Raw genomic sequence first — 23,025 nt, 5'->3', positions numbered from 1 at the left:
GTTTCAGATTTAAATATTTTCCTTAGCAATATACCTTGTCGTGCAAGTTCTGATTTTCTGGTAAGGGCAAGAATTTTAATGTCTGCTTCATTTAATCCCTTTCAGAATATAATCATCAACAGCATGACTGACTCTTTCTGATGGTAGAAGTACAGGTCTTTAATCAGTCATTTCAAAAAAATGATGCAACCCCATGTTTAACCTCTGCCCTTTTTTTGTTCTCAGCGTCTTGATTCAACAGCATTGGCCCAAAAAACCAAAACCCATAGGGAGTCTCTGCAGAAGGACACTTATAAAGATTTGATCCACTTTGAAAGAAATATAAAATAACACAGCTATTTGAAATTATTGAGAGTGTCCACTTAAATCACTGCTCTTTGGCTAGCAGAAGGAAAAAGGAAATAAACCTAGGCCACGTGAACATGAACATTCAAAGAAACAGGATAGGCACTCCCCAGACAACATGCTGGGCCTGATCTCTCCTCTATCTCTCTCCCTGCAACTCTCATCACCTCACTCTCCAGAAGCCAACCTCCACACCTCTAAAGCTTCTCTGAGACCCTCTGAGCCAATCTGCTTTCCCTGTCACCTCCAGCTCCACAGGGCAAGTCCAGCTGCAGTGTTGTTGTAGGAGGGGGGCAAAACTGTCTGACTACCGGCAAAGGTATGGCACTAAAGAGGCAATTAAAATAACTACTCACATCTTGTGCAAATATTCTCTCCCTCACTCTCTGATACTCCTCTTCTCTCTCTTCAATTGATTTACTTCGTCTGTCATCTCTAAATGGAAGAATTCTGTTTTGCTGAGCAGAAAGAAAACCAGGAGGGTTATATAAGTTGAGCTGTTAAAAACTGCCATTAAGTAACTGTCAGCTGAGAATAATAAATGTTCACTTAAACAAATGAAGCACGAAAATGATAGCTGTCATTCCTGCACAAAGAACCCTGTGAGACTGGGTACTCAAGGATTTCCAGATAGATATTGCACATGGGTTCATGGAGCAGGTGGCCAAAACGAGGCTTTCTGCACAGCTTTTGTGGACCCACCATCCTAAAATTGGGTGTCCTCACCCCAGGTCTAAGCGCTATTGTTCTCAACTGCTAACATTTCTTGGTTCTCCTACCAGCTGTGAGGAGCAGGAGGACAGGCAGTGGTGGGCTACCTAAGAAATCAAGGAAGAAAGAGGGTAACTAGGCTGCTGGAGCTAAACTGTAAACCCTAGAAGAAATCCACAAAGTCTGTCTGTGCGAGAAGAAGTCCCAGATATTCGGCACAACAGTTTTAACCATTTTCACACTGTATGGAACTCTCTACTGAAGTCTGGCTGGAAAAGGAAGGGCTGTTTTTGCCTCTTGGCAAACCACAGTGTGGGAAATGGCTGTGCCATGGGAAGGAGGAAAGGAGATGAGCCCCATCGGAAAATGCTTCATTGAAAAATGGGTGTCAATGACTGGTCCTTCTCCCCCTGCACCCCAGGACAGGGTGGGATAGGTCATGCTGCTTTCCTTTGAGGGATCCCCACAGTCACCACACCTTGAAATTGCTTGGGGTTTGTTTTCAAAGCCAGCTTGTATGCAGCACAACTGGCAAGACTGCCATGAACAACTGAAAGTCAAGGAAAAAGGAGTGAAAAAATGAAAGGAAAAAAAAAAGGGTCCTTTACTGAAAACATGAAGGGAAATGGCAACAAGAGAATCACTGGTTGGTTCCTCCAAAACCATAGCCCTAGCAAAGAAAGCATATGCTGTCCTCTTACCTGTGAGAATTTTCTCATAAAAGCAAATCACATCAGAACCATTTCAGTTTTTTTTTTTTTTTTTTTTTGTTAATCTTTTTCCACATACACAGCTTGTACTGGATTGAAACAGCACAACACCCGCTTTTAAAGGCAGCACAAACACACACATTTCCCTGGCACTCCCCTACTCATCAAGCTCACCTAAGTTAAGGTAGTGTTATGGCACAGGCAACACGGGGGGAACGTCTGCCACAGTACATGCACAAGCAAGTAAATTACACAGACAGTAAAAGGTGGTGAGGGCACAGGAGGAGGAAGGGAAGTAAAAGACCGACCTCACTTATTTTTGGTCAAAATATAATTTAGGACGGTTAAAAAAAAAAAATCAACCTGGCCTCACCATCACATCTTTGGGGCTTTTTTTTTTTTGTTGTTTTACACTTTTTTTTTCCCCTCTCTCCTTTTTGGGCTACATCCGTTCATCACTGGTCCATACTGAAATCCAAGTCCGAATGGGTATAACGGAGGAAGGAAGCTACAGGGAGCGTAGCAACTGCCATAGTTAGGCAAGACATTGAGGAACGCGACTGACACAGCCTTCCACGCAGCCCGGAGCCACTGGCATTCCCCCTCCCGCGGGCATGCAGCAAGTCCTGTGCCAAGCAAACCACCCATGCAGACCCACACACTGCCACGGCTGAAGCGGCCACGCTGGGGCTCGGAGCCCCCCACGGTATGTGCGCCACAGGAGGCGGGGAGGGGCGGGAGGGCAGGGCAGGAGGAGAGCAACAACAAAAGAACAACAATAACATCAGTCAGCCCACCTTCAAAAACAGAACAAATTTCAGCAACTCTCGAACCGAGAACCAACCTGATTGTCTTCTTTATCAATACTAGAGTTATCTCGCTTCAAGATAAATCGCTTCTGGGATTCTTCACCTTTTTCATCTTTTAAATGTTCAGAAAACCTTTGCTCTGGTCTGCCAGCAAAGTAAAACATAGCAATAAAAAAATCTTTCTTTGGGTTTTGCTTTGATCTTTATTTCTCAGTGCTCTTTGTTTTCACAGAGGCATTTAGTGCAAAAGCAGTTAACATTTGTGAGATGCTGCCTATAGCTGTCTGAGGCTGCTGTATCACTGCTAACTGTTATTGCTAAAAATAGCTTTTGTTGTTGTTGTGTAGCAAGGAATGGGAATCCAAAGTCTCAGTCACTGAAATATTTAGACTCTCCTCACTGTGACTGAAGGACAGGGAAAACAAATTACCATACTGTATGTTAATTTGCTTCCTTCAGTAGCTGGGATCTCTGGCAACACTGCCCCTTAGTGAGGCCTATCTATCTTGAAAAGCAAGTAAAAAACTGGTAGGAATCTTAAAAAACACAAAACCAAAACCAGACACTCAAGAGTTTCCTCATTCCTGGTAAGCAAAGCCAGTAAAGGGAGGGACTGATGATGTTTTGCTTAAACAAAATTTTATCTCGTCACCACTAGGTAGGAAAAATACTCGAGAACAATCATAGAGCATCAATTAGTTCACTGATTTAAACTCATTTACTTATTTAGTTCTTTATTTATAAAGTCAAACCCCAGGGTGTTGGCTCAACATTTTCAGGTTTGTAAGATGTTAGGATGCCATTCCATGTTCTCACCTTGCGCAAAAAGCAGTATCTTATATCACCCCACCTTGTGCAAAAAGAGAACTTTAAGAAGCAACTTTTGTGGCCAAGTTGGTCACGGACAATGCCTCACAGCTCCTCCAGCCTGCACCATTCCCAGAGTGCTGTTTGAGCCTGTTTTAAGCCTGCAGTGTTTAAACCTGCAGAGTCTGAAGCCCGACCCCATCAAAAGGGTGACCAATGGTCTCAAGAACTGAGCTCACACCCATATGTTGCCATCACCCGACTGAGCGGCTATTACTGCACAAACTGTGTTTTAAGAGCAGCAATACACCGTGAGATTTGTCAGGGAACACAAGCCTTGTTCTCAGTGCTGAAAGAGCTGCCAGCTGCAGTGGTGGTAGGGGATGTTCATGTCTAGATTCCTACACAAACAAGACATGAAGCTTCTGCTGACATCAACGCAAGCAACAGTGAAGAAATCAAAAGGCAGAATTTAAAGAAGTGCTATTGCAAATAAGAGTCCTCTACAACCTTTAAAAAAACCTCTCATCTTCATCTTATTTCAAAACAGAAAATTAATCCAGAAGCATAAATCAGCAACCATTTTGTTGTTACAGTGTTATGGATTTCAAATCAAAATACAGCACACATTCATACCATAACTGCAGTCCATAACAATTCATTGTCAGATATACAGGAAACATTTGTAATAAACTGTAAGAAATTCAATAGTAAGGTACACCAACTATCTTGCCTCTCTTTCTTTATGAATTTTGAGCACTTCCTCTTCTGCCCACAATTTGCATTTTTGTGACAAAGCAACAAAACACACTATATCCCAATTTCCACAGATTTTGACAATTCAAGATACCTCTGACCACCATCCATAGCTATAGAGCCCAAGTCACTAGATTCTCTGGATGCCTTACTAGCCTTCTTTAGGAAAAGCCCAGAGGACCATGGCTCTCTGCATAGTAGTTTCATAATCTAATGAGTCACTCATTATGTTTCCTCATAAACAGAAAGGCTACAAAGCCCCATTAGTGGATTGCTAGGTGGGTTGTTCTCCCTTTGCTCCCATTAATCAGTGTTATGCCCGCACAGCCAGAAATGAAGATTCCTTCACTCAATTGTTGTGCTTTCACAGGACTGTTTGAGAATTGTTTTTTTTCTGGTTGTACATCCTAAAGCACAAACCGAATTTCTGCAGTTGTACCATCAGTGTAAAATTTAGAGCTGTAAACTGTCAACTGAACATCTAATAAACCATTTGCAAAGAAAAATAAATTAATTAGATTTTAAAATTCAGGGAAAAGTCATTAGAAAGAAAAAAATCAGAGAAAAAAAGCTTGAAAAAAGTTTGAAAAAATGTCTCCTCCAGTTACTAACTTATTTAACCAAATAACATGATTTTCATACTTCATAGCATTATTTTAAATTTAAAATTATTTTAAAATTTAAATTTTCACTTCATTTACTATTTATAAAATGTTTCTGTTTTTCATAAGAGAAAAATATAAGATCAAACCACAAGTCAAAATTAATGATTCTGTATGTGCCTGTTAATAAAATTAATCTACAAGCCCAGTAGGTGATCAATCTCCAGTCATGAAAAGAAATTGACATGGGCAGAGAGACTCTGCAAATGTGCAGAGCACTCTGGAGCACCAGGGTACCTTCAGCACCATGAGAAGGTCCAGCCCTCTCAGTCATCTCTACAGCTCTGGGCCACTGCTACCAGCAAGGTGGCAAAGAGCTTGACCAGCTTGGTATAGCATTCACATTCTCTGAAAAATCCCTTCGCCCAGGATTTTTCTCCTGGGAAGCTGAGAAGCCTCAGAGGAAAGGAAAACAATTCTTATCTCATTTGCTTTTCCTCTGTTTTGCTCATGTGGGATGTGTTTGGAGATTGTTTACCCACAGGTGATTGTTTTATTGGATTCTGGTATTAGTGGTTTTGGCTCTTTGGGCAATCAGGCCAAACTGTGTCGAGACTCTGGAAGGAGTCATGAGTTTTCATTATTATCTTTTTAGCATTTAGGAAGTATCCTTTCTGTATTCTTCAGTTTAGTATAGTATTGTTTAATATATAATAGAATATTATAAAGTAATAAATAAGCCTTCTGAGAACATGGAGCCAGATTCATCATTCCTGCCTTTCTTGGGCAATCCCAGCAAATGCAATAGCTCAGTTCATAGGGAGGCAAAGCCTGAAGGAAGATTGTCATGGGAGATCTAGGATATCACAACAGCAAGTGTCTTCAGGCACACCAACCTGCAGGTCTCCCTCAAACACTGAAAATCATCGGTAGAAAGAAATGTAGACTGTTTTAAAGAAGATATTCACACATGTGCTTGTGTTTTCCCCTTTAATACTGTCTACTTCATTTTCTTTTTCAACATCTATTGTACAAATAAATTATTAGTAGATACAGATGGCAAACAATATTTAAAACCAGTTAGTGAAACCAAATGTTCTGAATCACTTGGGTAGAGAACAGGTTGACTTTGAAATGGTTTTGGTCTGTTCCATGGATGGAAGCCAGTGTAAACTCCACATTCCCAGCTATAAAATGCCTTGTAACAGCATAATGCATTTGCTGTAAGGAACCAGAGACGTTATTCTGGGGAGATCTGTTACATTAGTTTATGAATTTGAAGGTGAATCAACTGCTTAAAAACAAGGAAAATAATGCAAAATTTTGTGTAAGATGTAGTGTAATGTCATACAGTATATAATTACAATAATACAGCATATTAAGTGAATTAATGTGAGTACTAAATTAATAACAATCATGTTTACTATTCTGAGCTTTTTTAGCTGATACTGCCACTAGTAGTCAGCACAATTTATCAGATTATGTTCATGCATTTAAGGGAGAGAATTTATCAAGATTATTTTTAGTATGGCATGAACTAAGTTCTTACTGACATCAAAGCAAGGTTTACAATTATTATTATTACTACAAACCCATTAAAAAAATCAGGAACTTCTTCAGTATTACCACACTGGATACCTAAATTTTGTCATCAAATCCTAAAATAAAAATTGTGTAACTTTAAAAATGGGACTTGCACAGCCGTTTTGAAGAGACATTGAGAACTTCGGAAGGCATCATCACTAACTCAACTACTCATCACTGTTTAGGGATCTTCAAAAAAAAAGTTAGAAATCACATACAAAACAACCTACAATATCTGTTCTATACAGGTGGGTTGAGCATGGATAATAGTACACCCATCTACTTGGTAAGATCTACTAGCCATCTGCAGGACAAAAGGTATGCAAATATTTGCCTACAAGCAATGCTATCTACCTGTAAGACAGAATTTCGTTTAGCCCTTTCAGTATTTAATTTACCCCCCACGAAATTCATGTACCACTTGAGAATCTCAAAGCCTACTACTCCAGAAAAAGAAGTTTAAGGAGGAAGTACCTTTTAAATCAATGAGATTTTTTTATAATTTGAGGATTCTACTGAGAAAGCCAAAAAGTATGACCCAGTTATACCTTAAAGGCTCAGAAACCAACATAAAGGGAGGGGAAAAGCACACTGGCTAAAAAGTTGTAAAGTCTGGTATGTTTTTTTCTTTGTTTTGTTTTCTCTAATATAATCTTTTGATCATTCAAATTTTTACTACTTGACGATATGGGTGGAAGCAAAACATCTGTGCCCTGAAAATACAACTTCACAAGACCACAACTGCATATGAATTCATTTCATATCTCCTAACAGTTGTCAGATAGCTTAGTCACCTTTTGGCAATGCAGTTCTGAACAAAATGCAGAACTATTTCTTCCTTCCCTGTAAAGCTTTTGATCAGACACTAAGAATGTTTAACAGAGACTGAACCTGAGAGTAACTTAGTGAATCCTCAGGGAGCTACACAGTCCCCTTGTCATTCCCAGACCTGCCAGAAAGCACAGGCACTTTGAGCAGCCAAGACAGCCTCTCCTCTCCATCCTGCCCAGAAAGGTGGCACCATGATATTCAGGTAGGTTCCACCAGCATATCTCCAGGTAGCCAGCTTCAGTAGCTGTCCTGCAGCACCCAAACATTTTACTATTAAAAGCTTCCCGAAACTCTCTGAGCATCTGTGAACTTTTGCGAAGTCTGCTCCCATCACTTTACACTGTTTTCTACTCTTGTTTGGTCCCCCCCCCCAGTAAAAAGAGATCACTTTTTGTCAAGTGATCAGTTTAACTAAAGGCCAGACACAGTATGTAACAGGCATCATTAACCCTACTATCCAGTGTTTCTCCCTGGCTCAGGAGCACTTCTTCATACTTGTGTGCAATATCAGGTCCAGACCTGGGGGGAGTACCCAGGTAAAATCTCATGGCAATACTGTGTCCCCCTTTCTTGTGGCTGTGCTCCTTCCAGACAGCCAATGATCATGCCAAATCTTTCAGCCTCACTTTTGTCTTGGCAGAATACTGTAACGGTCACTTCAAGATAAGTTTCTTATTTCTGTGCTTGGAATGATTTCATTGTGACGGTGACCAAACGCTGTCACAGGCTGCCCAGACAGGCAGTGGAGTCTGCATCCTAGGGATGGTCCTGGATATGGTCTTGGGCCACTGGGTCCAGGCAGCGCTGCTTGACCAGGAATTGGAAAAGAGGACTTCCAGAATCCTTCCATCCTTAACCATGCTGTCATTTTGTGAAACGCTTAATCAGTTATACAGTAAAAAAGCCCATAACAGAGCAAACCTCCATCAGTACCTTTTAGGTGGTTTTTGTGTCTGTTCTTTCTTTTGTAAGTTGGCCATTTTCCTTTCTGATGTTATAGTTCCTTAAAAGCTATGGGCAGTCCTTACTTAAGCAAGACCCCAAAGGCACTTTTCTGGACTCATTCCTTACAATTAAGTTTCCATTTTGGAAATAGTAAAGCTGGAGTAAGCAGCAAAGTATTTATGTGTATCAGGAAGGAAAAAAAAAGAAGATTTTGATGGCATTAGATGATTTTTTTTTTTTCTCTTCTATCATTATGGTGACTTCAATGCGAGCTACTTCCATTCACTTCAGTAGAACGGAATTTATCTCTGGATGACAGAAAACAGAGTTCATCCCTCAAGCATATTTTTTGCACGGACTCTTTAAGGAGAATTCCCCATTACATGCTCATTTAATGCTTTTGATTCTCAGTCAGCCCTTGTAAGTGGTAATGAAAAAGCCCCAAGCCCTAACTACCTTAACCAGGTATTCACTATTTAATCAAATTACAGATTTTAAAAACATATTGCAGAATGGTAATAGCTATTATGATACACAGACTAAGGAAGTAACAAGGCATTTCCTTGAGTCTGCCAAGAAAACTAATGCAGTTTCATAGACCTCTATTTGCACAGGAGATAAGAACTGAAATACTAAGGGGAAAAAAAAGCCTGCACTCATTTAAAATAAGTTAATTAGCTCTGAAATAACTGTCTAAGAGTCAGGAAGCACAGACTCCACACCAAAAGGACAAATGGAAAGAGACAAGCAAGAGCTTTGAATGTTACAATTCTGAAGGCTTAGTCACTGCATCAGCACAGCTCACAAACAGTCTGGTATTGTCAGGGCTGAGTTCTATACAGCACATAAATCTTTATTATGAGGCATATGTTTCTGACAGCCCCACAGCACACAGGCTGTTGCAAGATGCCTTTCAAAAGAAGCAGCAGCCTCACCATGTGTGGAAAAGATGGGTTTGCCATTATAGTGCGTGATGCAGTTAAAACATCTAGCAAGCACTTAGTGTATGTCATCTGCAGAAGCCTCACAGGTAATAGCCAAGCAGCTGTCTGAAAGAACTCCACACAGGAATGCAAGTTCAAAAGGGAAGATCATTGAGATGGGCAGGAGCCCAAAAAACCTGAACTTTGCATTTGCAATGCAATGTTCATTTAATGCATATTACATGGTGCAGCAGGTTAATATTCCTCTCCTGAATGAATGGCAACAAGAAACAAAAAATAGGTAGGGTAATGGGGCTAGGAATGGGAAAAACACTACTTTGGGTACTCTCAGAATGACCGTCTGGCAAACAAAATGAATAACTGACAAAAAGGATCTTACAGAAGGATGCCATAAGGAAAGCCACAGAGTAGCAAGAGCTGGAGAGAGTCACTGCTGCAGACAGAATTCAAAGAAGTTGTGAAGATTTGGACCACTCTTATACAGGTGCTCTGAAAACGGTGTTTTCTTGTCATTTACACTTGTCTTTAATTAAATGGATTGCTCAGTCCGACATCACGTTGGCCTCTATTTTGAAGGCATGCTGTGACACAGTATGGTGACCTTCCCTGCTGTGCTAATTTGTGAGTATCTTCTGTATCTGCCTGCTGTGTGTTTTTTGGTTTTAGGCAGACGGCTCTTCTAGGGTTCTGCATTACTACCCTAGTAAAAACATGCAAGCATTACTGTCTCTTTGCTTTACACCTTGAGGGGCAAAACTCTATTCTATCTGCAGTACAAATGCCTGTTTTGATCATGGAGGCACAGGAACGTACTCTGGAAGTTATAAAATTTACAGACCATGGAAACAAATATCATCACTGTCAAAAGGTTCATCACCCAACTTAGTAAAAAAGGCAGAATTCCAACCCATTAGTTTAAATTAGTGGATTAAATTCTATCAGAACAACATGTTTCAAGAATGAGGGCCCGAAATTGCACCCTTCAAATACGTTTCATGTATTTAGGGGCTGATGGATGCTAAAACATGGTTTCAAAAAGCTAGAATGGGAATTTAAATATAGATAATTGTTAAAGTACAGTGCAGTTATATTATCACAACTTAATACTTAAAACCACTCAATATGGCATTGCAAGCATTTGAAGGTAAATGCCTCATTAACAGATTGCTGCTTTTATCATATGAGTCACTAAGAACTTCTGTAATGATGGTAAAAGCACATTGAAAGCTATAAAAGAAAAATCAATCCTGTACAAGATGGTTCTTCAAGGTGCTGCCTTCTCTGTAGAATGGGGAGGGGGGGGGGGAGGGGTGTAGATTTACAAAAACCAAATGCTATATTTTCCCCAGTAAATATATACATTCTTTATCATTTTTCAGAACAGCAGCTGGCCTCTAAACATGTTCAGCAATTATTAAACAGGGATGTAGAAAATTGCAAGTTAGTTTCACAGGCATTCTTCCCCTCTGATTTGGGTTGCTAATAAGTCTGTAAGGACTGAAAAAAGAGACAGGAACATTTCATGGAAGCATTTTTCCATCAGGGACTGTGAGGTTTTATTATGTCACCTTTGCCCATCCATCAAGATGCTACAGAAATCTTTTTTATGCCAAATTATGCTGGTGTGTGGACCAAGCAGAGGACCAGATCCTGAGGGATTTCAAAGATACAGTACTTAAAAACCTCAATCTAATGTTGAGGTATCACTGCACAATTCATGACCCTCATAAGCTGTCCTAAAACTTATTTCCAGAAAATCATCCTGTTTTAAGATATGGATACAAAAACAGTACTTGGCTCTCTGAGCATCTGCTTGAGTACAAACTTCAACATTTTGCCCAGTATCCTTGGGCCAGAACACAGGCCTTGAACACAGGGGAGAAGCCTGCAGGCCAAGGGCACATGCAAATACCAGCTCTTCTGTTAGATGGGGCAGAAGCACGATGTCCTCCCTCAGGCAGAGACCATTTTAGGAGCTTCAAAATGCTCTGCTGTCCTCCTGTGATCAAACTAAGATTATTTCTTTACAGAGGGACCTGCTTCTGCTGCTTTCTCCCCTGTTGGATTTAATTCTTGATATTCAGGGTGTCTGTTGAGACTGAATATCTTGCACAGTGCAAATTTATTTCCAGCTAATAGAGGCTCAAAAGTGGTAGCACAGTTTATTACGGAATTCATTAATATCTGATTTTAAGGATGTGGCATATTCTGTAAGTGGCTGAAAATTACAGTGTTGCATAACTGCTGAGATCTATCTAAAATTATACTTTTCTATTTCAGAAGTTCAAAAATTAACATGCAAGAGAGAGAAAAAGGAAGCAAAATCAAGATTTGAAGACTGCTGAAGATTTGAAGTAGGTTCACCATAAACCAGCAGGCTAACAAAGAAACTATCAGTCCTCTGGAAAAGCCTCACGTATACACATTAATACCATAACAAATTCTTGTTCTGACTTCTGCTCCACGCCACAAACATTTTTGCCAGCTCTAGCAGGAAAACTCATGGGTCAGAAGGCATACTCTGAACAATCACTGGCCTGAAGAAGAGGGCCTGTTTCTAATAAACTGTCAGAGACAGCCTCACAAGGCTACCCTGGAAACAGCAAGCTGAAACAATGGACAAAGACTTCTCTAAACTCCTAATACTTTTTACATTTCTATGAGTCCTATTTCCCGTGTTAAAAATGTGGCAGGCTACAGAATACTGCAAAAGACACTTATATAACCAATCTAAACCACCTCTAAAATTTACTTGCTCAAACTTCAATACCTTTTTTCTAAAATGCTCAGACATAAAACCATTACTTCACCTACTATGGATACACTTTTACCTCTGAGGAAAGCACAGGGGTCATCTCAGATTTCCAGATCTCTCCCCAGTGATATGAAAGTATAAGTGACCAAACAGCACCTTGATTAATGAGCGTTTTCTTACTACAGCTTGAACAAGCATAAGGATTAATTACTCATGCAAGACAGAGCTTCCTTCAACCAAATTACCTGCTTGCTATTCCATAGCACTCACTTCCTGGGCAACCTTCCATCTACCCACACAGAGCAGGTGACAGTAACCTTCTAGGTTTAATAAAACTTATACTATTAAGTGGTGTGGATTAAAAAGATTAAAAAGAAAAAAAAATAGAAGAAGATATACCATAGATATCTTCTGATTAACACTTAACCGGTATTTCATCACAGTATAGAACAGCTGTAAAAAGCACATGTCCACCTTCATTATAAACAATTTTGTTTTAATAAATTACATTAGATGAAATTTAATATGGGAGCTATTAGAACTGGTTCATTAACCCTAACATCTCATTTGCAGAATAAGTAATTTCTTATGGGTCCAGTATACAGTTTACATTGAAGAAAGAATGACGGTAGTATTTAAGGGTCAAATTCAACTCAACTTCAAGAGTACTATGTATCTATATATTTTCATCTTTCATGCAAAAGAGAAATATTACTAAAATATTACTAAATTTCATCTAATGCTGAAAATAAAAGGCTGTCCTAATTCAACTATTTTTAACAAAATAAACAATTTTTTCTAATCATGCTAATAATTGAATCCCTAACTGAAGTAAACTGATTATTTTCATATAAAAAAACCCTCAACTCTAGGAAAACCAATGTAATCTGTTACTTAAATGCTACACATATTACAATGCAGCTACAGAACCTCAACGTTTTTATTCTATATTATTGTTTTATTGATGTACTTACTAAATTACTAGTTACATTACAGATTAGTTCATCAAAAACCAAAATGTGTCAGCCAATTACCGTGTTATTTCTCAGCTACAGTTTCTTTGTTTCAGTTGCATACATCTACTGTGCACTCTTTTGTTTCTCTACACGTTTGTAGCAGAGAATGTTGTAATACTGACTGAGCAACAGCAATTGTAAAGCAGAGGGGTCATCCAGCTACCTCCAGTTTCTGTTTATTTCTTAGTAGTCAATCAGAAACCGTTCTGCAGCAAAGATGGAAAAGAGGTAAGTACAACAGGAAAACAAGGTCCTCTGACTCCATAGCCCCTTGAAGAAAAAAATGCAATGCCAGGCTCCAATGAAAATAACAAAACCAGAAATAAGGGTGTTCATGTATGTTTTCATGTATGATGGGGCTCATAAAAGCAATTCTGTTGTCATGAGATCATTCCTCTCAGTACATATATGATAATAAAGAATAGCATAAGGTGCTTAAATGCAGATGGAATTTAAGCGAACCATTTGCAAGACAACTATTCTGGTTTACAACAGGGAGGGTAACAAAACTATTCTTCAAATGCTCTGGCAAACATCAAATTGCTTTGACGGAGATTTTACAAAAAGTGTATTCGCTTTCAGGTATACATTTGTCACTCCTTCTGTATTGCTAAAATGTCCCATCCAAACAATAGCTTAAAGAAATTAAAGTCGTTTACATCGAATACCTTATTCAGTCAAGGGGAAAGGCATACTTTTCTGCATGCTCCAAAAGCTGTAACACTTGGTATCCCAAGGAAGTCTTCTTGGCCCTTCAGCCTTGGGTGAAAGAAATCCTAATATTGATTCTGCATTGAAATTGCCATGTTCAGTGAATGCCATTTTACTGACATGCCTGTAGGATCCTGTGCAAAAGTTCAGACTCTGAAGATGGTGAAATTGTTACAGTGCACGTCTACTAATATAGATGTTATCTACAGCAAGATCACTCAGTGAATACACAACAGAAACCAAACAAGAACTTTTCTTCTTTGCTTTTGATTCAAACCACTCTTACACAGAGGAGGCAGAATAACACAGATTGTATGGCAAACTACAAAAGCCTTGCAGGTTATTCAAAGTACAACTTGAATATTATGTCTCCTTCTGCTGATACGGTTCATTTCTAGATTATAAGGAACCCCTGTAATGCACACAACAGCTTAATATTTCTTCAAGTTTTTGAAGCATCTCAAAGGCAACAAAACACAGCTCAACTGAGCCAGCATATTATTAACAGAGTAGGAAAAAACCCATGCATCACAAGGATCATAACTCACAATACTCCTGAAAAACAAAACAGTCAGAACTGAGGATGTGAGAATCGGTATGAAGTTCATAATAGCTGTGTTACACCCTCAGAATATATGAAAATGTCTAAACACAGCATTATAGATCATAAGCATCCTACCTTCTCGATTCTGATGAGCCCTGCCACTCACATTTATATAAAACAAGTACATGAATGCATGTGTGGGCTGTGGTACAGACATGCTTGTCACATGGCTGATGATCTCAACCAAATGAAAACCCTTTCAATTTGCCAAGCACACCAAACATGTTTCCCCTGCATTTCTCCACCTAGCTACAGATAACCAAATCAATGAATCTGACTGAACTGATACAGTTCACAATGTTAATGGATCTGCAAAAAACCTTTAAGTACTTCCAGTTGTTTGATAGGAATTATGAGGAAAATGCAGAACAGAAGGGGGCATGTACACAATTTTTGCCCCCCAAAAGGGAAACCATGTCTAACATATAGCCTCAATTCCAAACTTCTCTTTATATCAAATTTCACTCTCTTAAGTTCCCCATACATTTCTGTGTATCTTTAGATAGATGACAGGCAGACACAGATGACAGACAAATATACATTAGAATGGTGACACAAGAGCAGTTTCATACCAAGGCAGACTTCCCATTTTAAGTAGTATTTCAGTTCTTTGACTATAAAAACAATATAACAACAAAATCCTCCTTCATTTTCTAATCAATTTTTCTCATATATACTGCTGAGAACAAGATTTCAAAAATTGGATGATTTAGTTAGGCAGGACTTTGTAAGTACTTTTAATTTCAAAAATCATACGAAAAGAAAATTGGTTTTGAAAATCCACTATTCTCTAATGAAAGCTAGAATACAGAGATTTAACTTTATTAAGGTCAATAAACACTTAGGTGGTTGAGGTCCTCACTGTCTTTTAAAATTTCATTTTTCAAAGAAAAGCATTGAAAACAGCAGGCTTCATTCACATTCCAGTAAAATAAAAGAAAAAAAAAACGCATCTTAGATTCTTAGAGTAAGCTCTTCATTATAAATACTCTTCAGCCTGAAAAACTGCCATTATTGTCTGACTGTATTTTTAAGAGAGACTTCACTGAGAGTTCATGAAAGCTGCAGGATTGCACTCCCAGAGATTCAGATCCGAATGAATTTTTACCACCATTTTCCCCTCTATGTAAAGCAGCATGGATGAACAGAAGAAGTCGAAGCCCTCCCTCCAGCTACAACTTCTTCAATAAACACTTTCGCACATTCCAAACCTCTCTAAGGTAGGTACTTTACAGGCATAGTTACATAGAAGTGGATCCACATTGCCCTAAGACAACCAACTGATGAAAGCCAGGAAATGCCCTGATCTGCTTCATTGATATGCTCATCCCCTGACTATCACACACTAGTCATAGAGGAACACTGATACCAGAGTTTCCAAACAGCTCTTTCACCTCAAAACCATTAACTCTTTTGACACTTGCACCTCCAAGCACCTGCAGTCATCGAGCATGGGAGTGCTCTGCTGAACAGGAATAATGCACCTCACTGCCTGGGGCCAGGGACAAACTCATCACCTGCAGCCAGGGAAGAACTCATCTCCTGCAAGGGGAGCAGAGGTGTGAACCCTCACTCAGCCAAAGAAATAAGCACAAAGTGCTTATTCAAGCCCACAGAGCGACACTGCAGAGTCATATGCTCCTCTCAAACCAGCACATGTACACACAGAAGTCACAGCCAGTGAAGAATTTATGAATTCCTGAGTATGCAAGAATATTCTTCTCTCTCCACAGTAGTAGCTAAAGTAGTTTGGAAACAACACACCATAAAGAGATAATTTATTGCCAAAATGCAAATCTTTAGAACATCTGTTTGTGGGGCCCTCTCCATAAATTCACATGAAGCCATCAAGGCTTAGGCTTACAGCATAACATAACCACGTTGAACAGTGTTTCAGATACTCTTCAGATTCTCCGGTATTCTGGATACTGTCCAAGTAGTAATTAATAGAGTCAACACATTCCCAGTATTTGGTGTTGATTTGAAACTGCACAAAACTGTCTCCTCTGAGAGCAGTGAAATGCAGAACATATGAAATCACATTAGACGCTTTCAGATGTGGAACTTACACAATATTTGCTGAGGATAATAAAATCTCATCAGCCCTTATTCATGCCAGATAATAACAAACTATTTTCTGTCAGAGCCAAGGACGTTTTAAAAAAAACATGCCATCTCCTCCAGTTATGAAAAGAAACAGCCACTTCACAAAAGCTTTATTTTACGGCAATATCAAAATAATGTAAATAACACACTGGAAGAACCACAAGGCAACACAAGCTTCATATAATCCAGTTACCTACCACCAAATCAAAAGAGGGAAGAAAGCAGCAGCTTGTAGCTTGTGTGGCGCTTACAAAACAGCTGTACTTACAGTCAACAGAGGGGCAAAACGCTGTGTTTATTTCTGGAATATCTAGACAGGAATGGTGTCAGCACCAATCTTTAATGGCCTCACCTCGAGTCTGCAAGAGCACAGTTGAAAAGGCCATTTGATCTGTTACATCCCTACAAGATCCTGCCTGCCAAGCTTGCAATAAGGGCAGTTCAAACCTAGCAAATGGCCTTGCTCGCTCACTCCCACCATGCATGAAGCCACAGCTTCACCAGAGCCCTCAGATAAAACTCTGACTGTTGAAGAAGGCTTCAGTGTCCTCTCCAGAAGCACCATGTAAACATTTCCAACAGTGCTTCCAGCGCTACCCATCTGTGAGATGAAAGCCACACAACAGACCAAGGTATTTACAAATATTTTAATGTGTTAGTATTATTCTATTATCAAATCAACTAGGAGAAGGCAATGCTGCAAGGAAAAATGTGTAGCAGTTGGTGCACTACACCAGTGACATAGATGGGAAGGGAAAAGGGAGGACTATAAAAGAGAGAGGAATTCTAAAGAGCATTCAAATTTGATTGTGTTCTGTTTAAGAGGGGACTCGTTTTCAGCTCAAAACTGAACACCAGATTGCTGCATACTGAGCTTTTTCTTATTCAAAACCAAAGACAGCTCTTGCAGGGGGCAGGTATTATCAGACCCTGAGGCTAAGCCTTTGCAGCCTGAGTGTTTTATCGAGCTACTGTAATTCTCTTTACTTCTGAAAATCAAACTGTTAGTGCATGCTTTAATCAAACCTTTAAAAACGTTAATGTCCAAGTGCTGTTTCACAGATATCCAAGTATCCTAGGGACAGCCCAGGAAAAGGATCTAAAATAAATTGCCATTATCTTAAATTTACTACGTTCACATATTAGTAGACTTTCAGGGCTGAGCAAAATAGCAAATACCAATGTGTATTGATCTTGAAGAATCTGGTAGTGACACAATCATAATAAGCTGAGTTGGAAGGGACTCATGAGCCTCATTGAGTCCAACTCCCAGACCTGCACACCACCATTCCCAAGTCCTTCCACCCTTCTACAGGAGAAGCTAACAACATTAGAAAATGCTCTCTGGATATAAACTGGATATAAATAAATCACCTAGCTACTGGATATATAAATAAAACAAATGTTTAGATTTCTCCTACTAATTGAATACAGGAAGTACACAATTTTCAAATAGGGCTTTCCTGTTCCAATACCAGATACCAAAACTTCATTACCCAGCTGTAATTACTTCCTCTTCATTATGTAGCTCATAGGTAGAGAGGGACAGGAAGGCTATGTTTAACACACGTGGCACTTGGAAGGAAAAGTGATGGTGATTAGGAGTGGACACATCACTGCAGCTCATATGGAGTTTTGGTTAGCTCGATACACTTTTGCCTTACAGAGCTTTAACCAGTTAATGGAGAGGCACAGAACTTATGCCAGAACAGGAATTTCGCAATGCATTTGAACCATCAGAAGGAACTTGTATTTCACAGAAACACTGTAGTCAAATAGTGAGATTTGAAGGGAAAATAAAGTGGAACCAAGATGGGAGGAGAAGAAAAGGGAATGAATGGTGGCAGGCAGCGGAGGGAAACCAAATTCTAAACTATCAGGCTGGGCAGAAAATTACTCTTGAAGCAGGCAGAACCAGAACAAGGAAAGAGGCAATCTTCCAAATATGTTTGGGCTATTTGGGATGTAGCTGCATGGTATCAGGTGACTTGCAAAGCAAAGAGCTCACTTCTCTAGCAAAGTGGTGGCACTAAGGAAAAGTAACATTCCAAGATACTGTGCTTTCTTGCAAGAAACCAATTAGGTTGATTTCTCCTCATGTATCTTTATAGCCTTAGATAACCTCACGTTGAGAGCTCTGTCCTCCCTTCCCAACCTATAAAACAAACAGCACTCACTGCCGCCACAAAAACAAACAAAAATTTATATATATAAATTACACCACGCAGTCATGGTACAAACCAGCTCCTGTCTTGAGAAAGGGAACAAGGAAAAAACACAACAGCGCTGTTACTTACATTCTTGTATTGCTGGTCTTGTTGATAATTACAGATTTTCCAGTCTGATCCACATTGTGATCCATTCCAAAATAAGCTGCCACTCTGTGCACTAGCATCCTCTGATACGATGACATCTGAGGGAACTTTTTATAGTGATTACTAAAAACAAAAGAAATGAATAGCACTGATAATTAAATTTCCCTCTAAGTCATAAATAAGTGAAAACAGCAATACATTTGACTATTCAGTGGACAGAAATCTCACTGAAAACTTCTCCATTATGCATTCACGTATAAATGTTTTCTACAGAAAGGCTGAAAGAAAGAAAAAAGGAATTAATTTTAGAATTTCTAGTAAGTACATTTCCATGTGCAACCCTGGGACAAACAAAGCTCATGCTTCACGGTACCCAGTCAGTATTCTGAGTGCTGGGAATAACTCATCCCCCAATCCCCCCCACACACTCACACTCCCTGCACAACCAATACTACAGATTTGCTGAGACACTGTCAACAGCTTTCTGCCTTTCTCTCAAAGGTCAGATGCAGGGCAATTCTGGAAAGATCTAGTTTGGTAAACACTCCTTTTCCCCTCTATTACTGACAAAATGGTTATTTCCCGTTAGCATGATTTTTTCCTCTGCTGCTATTCTGACTCTCTAATTTTAAAGCTGCAGGAATATTTTATTATAAAGACCACATAGTAGCAAGAATCCCTCCACCTAAGCTCAGTTTTCTTTTCCAATGCATTAGAATAACACAGCACAAAGGAAAAGCCATGAGATAACATATTTGATTATCCTCTACACTCAAAGCTTTAATCACATTTTTGGATCTAAATGAGCAGAGCCAGTGCAATTACAACACAATGAAAAACAAAAGGTTTTCATTTACATCTACTTTATTTTAAGCAGTTCCACCACGTGGCAGGAAATAGAAGCCTGCTCTTGCAGCATGCCAGTAACAGCCCTCAGGAACACTGTAGTCCATATGAGCGTATCCCTCGCACAACCCATGCTGCAGCACACGCACGTGACTTAATAAACCAAGTGTGGAACTCAACTTACTTGTTGTCACTAATAAAATCAATAATTTCCTGTTCCATTTTCAAGAGGATCATTCTGTCCCTGTCAAAAAAAAACCACAAGGATTTACACCATCAACTATGAGTACACATTTTGGAGGAAAATATTCATATAACAGTGTTTGCAAGGCTATTTTGCAAGTGCTGTCAGTCATCTTGATTAAAAATCAAAGATGCTTTTTTTTTACCCTGGATCACCTGCAAAAGACTAAAGCCTGCTTTTCTGCACCTTCACTGATGTACAGATTTCACTCTTCTATGAGCTCAACTATGGTTTGAGAGCGCTTTCAGCCACAACAGGCGGCAATCAATGCATTGTGTAGAAAGACTCACTGCTATGGATAGCTTCGGTCTTTTTTCAACCTTTTTTGATGGAAAATGAGATTTCCACCTAAGCCAGATCTTTTACAAGATGAGCTGCTAACAACAGAAATTTTAAACATTTTTCCTGAGACATACCGGAATTCTGTAAGGCATTGATTTGCTGCAAAAAAGCTGGACACATCTAATCTAGAGAGCACGATGAAGAACACCACCTTTGAGCTATGGTTCCCAGGAGGCAATGCCACAGTATTTCTCAGGCAAAATGCTCTGGTTTTCACTGGAAGGTCTCAGATATTCCTTTTCCCTCCCCTCCCTTGTCAAAAACATTCAAAAGTTTCCCCAGTATGTTTCCACACATTTCTATGCTGGACAGAGTCCCATCAACTCCTTAGTTCTTTTGAACTTTCTCATTTTGCACAGATTAAGCAATTGAAGGACCTTCCATCATCTGTACAAGGGGCTATGCAAGCTGTTAGGTACCCAGTTATTCCCAGTTCTCCTGGGAATAATTGCAGAATTACATGGTACCTATTTAACACATCCAGCTGAAATGAGCATTGAAAATCACAATGTATAAAAATGTTACAGATCTTTCCTTGGATGTTTAGAGGCAAATTTAACGATGAGATGGGCTTGTAGCTCCAAATGAAAACTATGGGAATACTCAGAGCAGAATTTGGCACAGAGCACAGGATTTTAATTGTGTGCAGCATTGCTAGAAGAAAGCATTTACTTTCATTCACTTTGCATTCATATACAAATCTCCAACCGCAATAGTTATAACATATTATTGCAATCACCACGTAGAGCTGTATAAAAGAAAGTAAGGACAAAGACCAGATGTTACTGAAAGTGAAATGAAGCAATAGGTGACTGGATGGGGGAGTAGAAGTTGATGATTTTTTATACCATTTTTCTCAGTTAACAGCCTATCTCCTTCACATTTTCCCTCATAACCATCTCCAGAACAAATAAAACACAGTGTACAGTTACGAGAAGTCAAAGACTGCCAACTACAATTTCAGGAATGTCAGCTCTAACGCAGGAAATACCTACCTGGGGTTATTCTTTAAAGTGTTAATGAGAAACTCATGCAAATCTATGCCTGTTGAGTCTGTATACTCTTGACTGCAATCTGCAAAATAAAACAAACGGCCTCCACTCATTTATTTCATTTCAACAGTTCCGATTAAATCAAAATCCATTTTTCAGCAACAATCCATTTTTCAGCAACAATCTGAAAGAATATGCTCTGAAAGAAAAGAGTCATTTGGAGTTCAGCCAAGAAAGATCTACATTCTGAAGCATCAGGTGGATATTCATTGTTCCTCTGCACAACTCCAATGAGAACACAGAATCAAAACTAAATAATGACAGAAAATTGCTGGTCATTTAATAACACAGAAAACCTTCAATGCCATTCAAGACCCTGCCAAGTTCGTCCTTTAAACCACTAAAAACATTTCAAAATGAGGAAAGAAAAGTTTTATTCATCAGTGTCTCTTTGCGTCACTTAATAAATGCTGTACACTCAGCAAATGAGGAATCATGCAAACCCTATTTGCATTAAAAGCCTGAAATCCAATGACACCTGGGAGTAGGCAGGTAATAGGGATGCGTGACAGTAGCCAGAATTAATTTTTCAGCATTATCTCCTGACTCAAATGTACACACAGATGCTCAAGTTGGTGTGAACTGTGAGAACTCCATTGAAGTCAAATGACAATTCACTCCAGCTGCAGATCCACACCCAGGTAGGCAATGATTATTTTTGGGAGATTACAATGTAACTTTACACCATGGATTAATAAAAGGATTTTAAAAAGCAATGCCAAATTTAGCTAAAACATCTTTCCTGAAGAACTCTTGGTAGGTGGCAATAGAAGATGGCAATGCAAGTTAAATGTCATGGATTAATTTCCTTACAGAATTTAAAATAAATTCTCCGTGAGAGAGAAACAATAATGAAGAGGGTTACCCTCTACTGTCTACACTGCACAAGTTACATGCCACTATATTATCATTAATCTAGATAAAAGAGTATTAATGTCTTATGCATTATATACACTTATTATGCAATCACACGTATATTTGTATATACGTGTTATACGTGTATATTTGTGTTTATGTGTTTATACCAACATGGTTAAGCATTCAAAAGATTGATTTTACATTAGAAAATAAATAAAATCTAATAAAAGACTTCCATTTTGAAGGTTTCTTCACTTTAAAGCCTGATGTTTGCATGAAAAACATTCTTACACATATACATTTTAGGTTCTGAATTTTCTCAAGTGTGTGAAAACACTTTTACTGTGTACATATACACAAATAAAGAAATAAATCCTTGCAAAAACGTACAAACCTTTCTGCAATGGTAATTTTAATAATTCAAATATTTTTAAGTTCACCTTTTGATAACATTCTGATCTTGCTTTTTTCACTGGTTTTATTTTTATCCTTCTCTTTTTCTTTCTCGGAGTCATCTTTACTAGATCTATCTTCTTCTTGCAAGCTAGGAAAACTTGAAAGCTGCAGTTGGATTGATTCCTGTTGGGGAAAAAAGATAGATAAATTATGGGCAAGATTCAGTATGCTTCCCATGGCTTCCAACCTGCAGATATCATCATTAAATTATGCACAGCTAGAAAAGTTGAAGCCAGATACATTTCTTTCCTATTTGAAACATGGCATTTTTTAGCCAGGTGACTGACAATATCTTAGAGGCCAAATTCTAGTGGTAAGTAGGTACTACTTCTCTAATATTTTGAGTATTATAAAATAAAGGCTACTTCTATTAAGAGGGACTATATTATTCTACACTTCAGTAGTTCTCCCTTATGACTTTTCAGAATAATGAAGTACATTTCACATGGCCTTTTTTAATTATATCATTTAATACTACATATGTTCTGTGATGATCAATGGATAGATATCTAAAAAATAAAACATTTTTCCTTTCACTAGAAAGTCTGGAGGCTGATATGAATTGTTTTGGACACACAAGTGTAGTATCAGGTAGATGGAGTTTTTTTGCTCTAATAGTAGAAGAGTGCCGCCAGATTCCACACTCCATCGTATACAAGAGGGCTTGCTAACTTAT

General features: G+C 38.8%; 1 protein-coding gene across 11 annotated transcripts in view; it reads right to left on the bottom strand.

Annotated features, from left to right (window-relative positions):
* Nucleotides 1-23,025, bottom strand: part of ARPP21 (cAMP regulated phosphoprotein 21) — a 232,613-nt gene that overhangs the window by 74,400 nt on the left and 135,188 nt on the right. For 8 of the 11 annotated variants that reach the window (XM_084220076.1, XM_084220074.1, XM_084220071.1 and 5 more), the window contains 6 exons: nt 22,334-22,472; nt 20,979-21,057; nt 19,582-19,641; nt 18,534-18,674; nt 2,611-2,719; nt 702-803 (listed from right to left, as the gene is read on the bottom strand). In XM_084220076.1, the coding sequence (XP_084076202.1) occupies nt 702-803; nt 2,611-2,719; nt 18,534-18,674; nt 19,582-19,641; nt 20,979-21,057; nt 22,334-22,472 (630 nt within the window). The remainder of the gene's footprint in view (nt 1-701; nt 804-2,610; nt 2,720-18,533; nt 18,675-19,581; nt 19,642-20,978; nt 21,058-22,333; nt 22,473-23,025) is intronic. The other 3 variants (XM_084220081.1, XM_084220072.1, XM_084220073.1) reach the window with 2 other exon arrangements.

The sequence above is a fragment of the Fringilla coelebs genome (assembly GCF_963513975.1).
Source record: "Fringilla coelebs genome assembly, chromosome: 1".
Lineage (NCBI taxonomy): Eukaryota > Metazoa > Chordata > Aves > Passeriformes > Fringillidae > Fringilla > Fringilla coelebs.
Note: the sequence above shows the minus strand (reverse complement) of the source record. Positions and strands in the feature narration are given on the sequence as shown.